The sequence below is a fragment of the Lithobates pipiens genome, unplaced genomic scaffold, assembly GCF_037356315.1.
Source record: "Lithobates pipiens isolate NorthernLeopardFrog02 unplaced genomic scaffold, aLitPip1_a1.2 Scaffold_8, whole genome shotgun sequence".
Lineage (NCBI taxonomy): Eukaryota > Metazoa > Chordata > Amphibia > Anura > Ranidae > Lithobates > Lithobates pipiens.
In genome coordinates, this window is record NW_027507903.1 from 523,962,686 (window position 1) to 523,970,047 (window position 7,362).

General features: G+C 43.6%; 2 protein-coding genes across 2 annotated transcripts; both read right to left on the reverse strand.

Moving 5' to 3' along the window:
• Positions 1-287: 287 nt before the first annotated feature.
• On the reverse strand, positions 288-6,075 carry LOC143960689 (uncharacterized). The gene is made up of 2 exons (XM_077469490.1): positions 5,932-6,075; positions 288-3,401 (listed from the first exon to the last, which is right to left on the reverse strand). The coding sequence occupies exon 2, from the start codon at positions 3,395-3,397 to the stop codon at positions 1,124-1,126; it is 2,274 nt and encodes a 757-aa protein (XP_077325616.1). The 5' UTR covers positions 3,398-3,401; positions 5,932-6,075; the 3' UTR covers positions 288-1,123.
• Positions 3,427-7,083, reverse strand: LOC143962243 (protein NYNRIN-like). The gene has a single exon (XM_077471567.1). The coding sequence runs from the start codon at positions 7,081-7,083 to the stop codon at positions 3,427-3,429; it is 3,657 nt and encodes a 1,218-aa protein (XP_077327693.1).
• Positions 7,084-7,362: the final 279 nt, after the last annotated feature.

Here is a 7,362-nt window from a genome sequence, read left to right on the forward strand (position 1 = left end):
TTGATGGCCCTCTGCTGCGTGTGCAGCCGCTGCAGCATGGCCAATGTTGAGTTCAACCTGGTGGGCATGTCACAGATAAGGCAGTTCTTGGGCAGGTTCAATTCCTTTTGGAGCTCAGCCAGCCGGGCACTGGTATTATATGACTGGTGTAAATGCACACAGACTTTCCTGGCCTGGCTTAGGACATCCTGTGAGCCCGGTGTTAACCTTCAAAATCTATATTTCTGATTTATTAATCAGAAGATATGATATGGGTTGAAAAGAGAATTCTTATTGACAAAGGAAAGGGAGGTTTAACATAACACCATTTATTAGAGTACGTTACAGGTTTATCTAATACACAGAAAATATCTATAGTCTAAGTGAGGGAGTAAAATATTAGTTTAAAATACAACAAGAGTACAATACATTCATTACAATACAAAACAGGACATATGACAATTCGGTATACCTTGTAAGTGCTGGGAGATGATCTGATATGTTACCTAATATTGGTCCATAGCTCTGGTCAGTTCTCATCTGCCATTACCCTAGGGTTGGGTTCCCTTAAAAAGGGCCCTCTCTCATTGACTTGCATAGGACCACACTGATTGGTTAGCGATAATTAGTCTGAAGCCCACTTAATTAAAGAGGAAGTTTGCTCTTGAATAGGACACTTAACTATGCATAGTCCCAGCCGGGGTAAATTGTCCATTCCTGAACAGATCAAAGAAATATTTTAAGCATATCAACCACCCTTTGAAATGGATAAATGGTGGATTAGCACGGAAGAATACACAAGCCTTTATCTAGCAAATGAATTCGGCTCCGTACCGACTACACACCCCAAATGGTATCTGTTCGTGGGTTTTGATTATTACATTAGGTAAACAGCAGGACATCTCCCTCACACCCACACTTGGCATACCTGTGAGACAAAGGTATTGTTAATTGAATTATATACGCTGACCAGACGTCTGTTCCTGTACATCAAACCATCTGTGCCGGTTAAGCTAAACTACTACTAATATCTACATCTATAATACAAATATTCCCAGTTGCTAATGGAGATTACTCATAAACTCCTCATAAGGCAACAGATGACCCCTTGTGGCAAGTTGAGTCCAATGAAACGACGCCACACTTAAGTGAGTAATTGTTTATGTCTAATCTCCATTAGTGAGTTCAGTTTCTCTCTCTGCCATCTTAGAAGTCGGCCGAGATATATCACCATACCCGTCATAAATAACAGTACCCCACACTGCAATATGAGAAGACCTTTTATTCCCATTTCTACCCAGGTCCTGGTGGTGACCAAACTGAAATCCCCATCATGTAAAAGTTCATTCAACCTTTTCCCTGTTTTCTCCATATCATTACTAATTTGAATTATATGGGTATCCTTCCTTGCGAGCAGATTGTGAAGGTTTACTGACAGAGTATCAATTTTTACATCAAAATGGGGTAGATAGGTTATAGGATCTGGGACATCAGGGGGACTCTCAATGATATAGTCTTCTGTTAACACTGGTATGGGGGCTACTACAGTTTGCCCAATAATAGTGTACTCGTGTGGAATGAAGCAAAAATTTGGATAGGGTATGGGACACGACTGACCCCCATAGAGAAATGTCTGGTGATTTGTAACGACACAGTACAGTCCATCCATGTGGTAGGTGACCTTTGTGCTAGGTGTTCTCCATTTTGACAGCTTCACTGGGCAGTTAGCTTCCATCTCACTTGTGCTGGTTTCTTGAGGTGGGTGGCGTGGACTTTCCAGTTGGGGGTCCCTCGCTACTTTGGCGGTGGGATCCGGGTCATTGCTTAGACCACAGACTGGAGTGTCAATTTCAAACACATCACAACGGCATAAGTACCTATTGTCTTTGACAGTGCAGCAGGCAGTGTGTGGTGCTTTCCATCGCCCTTGAACTTGAATGAGCATTTCGGGGAGGTGCAACCTTTCCTTGTACACGTCGTTTTCAAGGTACCCGAGGGAGTGTATGGACGCCATCGTGTTAAAGTAGTCATCTTGTGGATGGAACACTGGCAGCGACATGGTGAAGGAAACATACATTAGGTCCCGGTAGGCGCACAGGGACGGGCTCTTCTTGCAAGCAAATGGCCCTCTATTTGGGTGTGGTGTTACTATCCCTATATTTCGAATTGTGGAAACTGGCAGAGGTTTGCACTTGTCTCCAGAATGTACATTCATTCCACCACTATTATTAGTGTGAGTACAATACCATTGGGTAAGGTCGGTATCTCTTAATATATCAGGGATTTTACCTGCTTGGATATCTCGGATGATATTAGTGACCTTGGTTAAAACAAAATTTCCATACGCAGTGCATATTACCTCTTTCCCCATACCATCCTCTCTAGCTTTCTGATTATTTATGTTTATGATTTCGTTGATTTTCTGTTGTGTCTTTTCAAACAACTGGGCAATATCTTTCATGTTATACACCGTAAACCTTTCCTCCTCTGCAAGCCCCTCAACACCCTGCAGAACTGGTTTCAGCACTTGCCGACCCTCTTTTTGTTCAAAATTTCCGATATGCCTGCGAATCGCTGACAAATCGGCTCGGTTCCAAATTGACATGCCAGATCCAAAAAGTCCTGGGATGGACCCAAGTATGCTGTCCAACCCCTTTAACTTTCTGGATCTGAAAATGCCCCTATGGGGAGTGAGGTTTGGTTCTGCAAATGGGTCCTGAGTTCGGCTTGCATGGGAGGCAATCAAATCTACCAGCAAGGAGGAGTAAAACAGAGACACATTTGTCCGGGCACATGAGCCGAATTCAGCCATGTTCCACTGGGACAAATTAAGTACCACGGGTACATGAATGAACTTAACGTTATTGAACAGAATTCCAGGGATTGATGTTGCCGTTAGGCCACTAGGTGGTCCCTCTTGCAGTGATGGGCATTCCAAGGATGTTGGTTCATAGTAGGGGATTGCAGCTGTATTTTTGGGCAAAATGGTAGGAGCAGGGGTGTTAGTCTTTGGGGACACGTGCAAGGTGACTTTTCCTGGGACGTACTGAAGAGTGGATGCCTGTGTGTTGCTGGACAAGGGGATGGAGATAACAAAAGAATATTTCCACTCTCCGGCATCACTCAACCGTGTCTCTTGAATCAACAAGGATCCATTCTGAAAACTCATGACTCTATCCCGGTAGTCAGTGATATTCCCTGCGACGCCGTTACCCCAGACGAGATGATTATCAATGGGACTCCACCAATATACTTGCTTCCCCACAGTCCCTACAATGGCCACAGGTAATAAAATGGATTCCCCCTCTAGGCAGTAGACAGGATTCTTGTCAACGATCACGCTGATGAGTGGTCCAGTCTCCTCTTCCTTGGTAGTTGTGATCAGCTGGAGCAGGATAACGATCCACATCGACTTCATGGCTCTAAAAGGAAAGAAAGCAGCACATTTTAGTTGATTTCTTTGGCTCCATGGAACTGTTTCAGTTGGTTCGCATGAACCCATTTATCTTGTGTCTTTTTGCCCGCCTCTATTCTGATTTTATATACAGAAGGACTTAATTTATCAATAATAGAAAATGGACCTCTCCATTTTTGACTTAGACTGTGATCCAGGGGACGTAGTTCCAAGAACATAACTCGGTCTCCTATGGCCCAAGTGCATTCTCGAACCCCTTTGTCAAAATACGCCTTGGCTTTCTTTTGACTTTTACCCATTTGTGCTGCGGCAAATACATGGATCTCTTTTACCGCTTTTTGGAGTTTAAGGAGGTATTGGTCCATTGACAGTCTGTCTATGGTAGGTGTATGCATCTCTAGCCAGAGATGTTCAGGGAGTCTCATCTGTCTACCTGTCAGCACTTCAAAGGGTGTCAGCCGGGTAGCATATGAGGGGGTTGCTCGGATGGCCATGGCCAGTAATGGCAGCAGATTATCCCAGTTCTTACCATTGATGTGTACAAATTTTTTTAGCATTGTCTTAATCTGCCGATTGGCTCTTTCAACCTGACCTGAAGATTCTGGGTGATATGGAATGTGAAATTTTTGCTCCACCCCTAACATCTGTAGGCAGGTTTTTACCACCTTTCCAGTAAAATGGGTCCCCTGATCTGACTCTATTGATCCTGGGAGCCCCCATCTACTGAACACCTGTTCCACTAAAATCTTAGCCGTATTTTGTGCAGTGTTACTTTTGGTTGGGAAGATCTCTGCCCATTTAGAAAATAAATCTGTGACTACGAAGATGAATCTGTTGTTTCTAGAAGTGACTGGCAAGGGTCCCATGTAATCCATTTGTAAGGCATTCCATGGCCCTTCTTTCAGTCTAATTCGTAAAGGGGCATTGATCTTCCTTGGTGCGGGGTTAACCTGTGCACAGACAATACAATTGTCACAATACTGCTTCACATCTGCCATCATGGAAGGCCACCAACCTATGTTCTTGAGCCGCTCACCTGTTTTCTCTGACCCTTGATGACCCCCAGTAGGTAGGTCATGCACTATGTAAATCATTTCATTTTGGTATTTTTCAGGAACCACCCAAGTTACTTCATCTCCATGATGTAACAATACCTTTTTATCTTCTGACAATGTGAGGTGTTTTATATATTTTGCCAAAGTATTCCCCTCAGAGAGTTCTCCAGTCTCATTTTGCAGTTTTTGCATTATTTCCTTAATGTTGTCATCCTGGCATTGTATGTCCGAAATATCCGGAACTACTATGCAGGATTTTGTGAGGGCACAAACACTGGGGCACAAGACTAGGTCCGGTAAATTCGACGGAATTTCCCAGATCTCCCCTCCCTGTGCTCCTTGTTTGGCCAAGCAATCCGCCGCCTCATTTTGTTCCCAGTATGGGGCAGTACCTGAATGACCTTTAACTTTGCACACCCATGGTTTGACTGGCAACTTTTGCACCAATGATACAATATATTTCAACAGGGATGCATGTTTAAGTGGAGACCCATCTGAGGACATGTACTGGTGGGTGTGCCAGAAGGGCAGAAATTCTGTAAGAGCATTACAGACCCACGCAGAATCTGAGTATAAAACAATTTCTTGGTCCCCTTTCATCAGTTCTAGGGCATGAGCGATTGCAGCCATTTCCGCAAATTGTGCTGATTTGACTTTACATGACCGAAAGATTGATGTTTGGGTCTTTGCTTGTGGATTGATATAGTATATTCCAAATCCTGCACATGGAGAACCCTCCACGTAAAAACATGATCCATCTGTGAAAATTTGGCCTGCGTTTTCAGGGACTGTTTCCTTTACTGACAAAGGTCTAAAGAATTGTTGTGCCGATGATTGTGGGGTGATATCACATTCATGTGGTACTCCCTGGTAAAGGAGGCCATGGGCTCTAGTGGACGGATTATTTGTGTGTTGAACTTTAATGTCTCTGTCTTGAAGCAACAAAGCCCAATGGGCCAATCTGGCATTGGATACATTGCCATCCTTCACTCGGTCTGTGAGTAAAAATTTAGTGGGAGTGTGCGTTGTGTGCAGGATGACTGGGTTAAGTCCTATGATGTATGTGAAGTATTTCACTGCCCAAAACGTAACTAGGAGGTGTTTTTCACATAGAGAGTACTTCATTTCCACAGGAGATAATAATTTAGACGCATATGAAATGGGTCTCTGTTGCCCATGGATTTCCTGTGACAGAACAGCTGACATGGCTGTCTCTGATATGGCAGTCTCAATGTGAAAGGGCAGTTGGTACTCTGGGTTGGCTAATGCTGGTGCTTGCGCTAAAGCTTCTTTAAGCTCCTGCACTGCCTTGGTGTGTTGCTCAGTCCATTGCCATTGGGTATCCTTTTTCAACAAATCATACAGTGGTGCAGATTTTTGTGCAAATTCAGGGATGAAAGCCCGTGAATAATTTACCAATCCTAAAAAAGATCTCAGAGTCGGGATGCTCACTGGCAGCGGTAATTGTAGAATGGCTTTTACCTTTTCCGTTGCTATCTTACGTCCGTTTGCTGTCACTGTAATCCCAAGAAAAGACACAGATTCCTTCAACAATTGTGCCTTAATGGGATTACACTTCAGTCCCGCCTTTCCTAGGATCTGCAGAAGTTCCTCCAATAGCCGCAAATGTTCTTCTTTGTCGCATGTGGCTAGCAACAAATCGTCCACGTACTGGAAAAGATTCTTTGGAGAAGAAAAATCAATTAAAATATCTCTCATGGTTGCATGAAATAACGTAGGAGAGTTATGAAATCCTTGAGGGACAGAATTGAAAGTATACTGTTTTCCGAGAAATGTAAATGCAAATTTGTATTGACATTCTTCTGACAACGGTAATGACCAAAAACCATTTGATATGTCCAGCACTGTGAAATATTTGTGTTTGGGATTTAACATGCTCAACACATCCGGGACAGATGCAACGGTGGGGGCGCAATTGTTTGTAATACTGTTCAATTTGCGGTAATCGATTGTTAATCTCCACGAATTGTCAGTACTTTTGCGAATCGGCCATATTGGCGCATTTGTTGTTGATACACATGGTCTGATGACCTTTTGGTCAAGCAGTGACTCTATGGTTTCCTGTATGTAGCTGATAGCTTCCTTTGGAAAGGGGTATTGTTTCTGCGGAACTGGGTCTGGCCCACTGATGTGTATTACCGTATTTACCTTTCCACAGTCATGTTTGTGTTTTGCAAAGGATTCCTGATGTCTTTCTATCACAGGGTGCAGAAGCTGATGTTCTGGGTGATCTGTAATGATCTCCAGTATGTCATATTTTAAATCATTGCGTTTGATGGCTGCAATTGTGTGAGAATCAGGTATCACAATGGTGCTATTCTGATCAGTTGGAACCCCTTGCAATAATAACAGGTTGGTCAGATCCAACATACATCCATTGGGAATTAAGAAGTCTGAACCCAGCAGGCTGGTTTCATTTGGCAAACACATTAATGCTAATGGCTGTTTTAGGGTTAACTCACCAATTTGGATTGTTAGGGGCTTGGACAAGGCAGACTCAACATTATGTCCAGCAAAGCTCTGGAGCTTCAGTGGCTTTCCTGAAGATAGTGTTGAGTTTAAGGGATCTTTGTCATGCATAATTGATATCGCCGCCCCTGTGTCGATTAACATGGCACATTGACGGCCCCTAATCAACGCTGACACTACAGGGCGCCCACACCTATCCAGAGAAATAGGTGCTAAGATTTTGGGGCCTTGTAGTTGTCACCATTGATGACGGTTAGCCTCTGTCTGGGAAGCTACCTGTACTTCCTTTCCAGGGCCTACTTGAAAGGCCTGTAATTGTTGTCGCAACTCTGCATAAGTAGGAGCTCTTTCTGTGTCACTGACATGCTTGCCCTGTGATAGGTGGCTATGAGAGTTTTCTCTTCCTCTGCCTCTGCCTCTATA

Bases quoted from the DNA above. Each gene is read 5' to 3' on its own strand.
- LOC143960689 (XM_077469490.1), bottom strand. From the start codon at position 3,397: ATGAAGTCGATGTGGATCGTTATCCTGCTCCAGCTGATCACAACTACC.
- LOC143962243 (XM_077471567.1), bottom strand. From the start codon at position 7,083: ATGTTAATCGACACAGGGGCGGCGATATCAATTATGCATGACAAAGAT.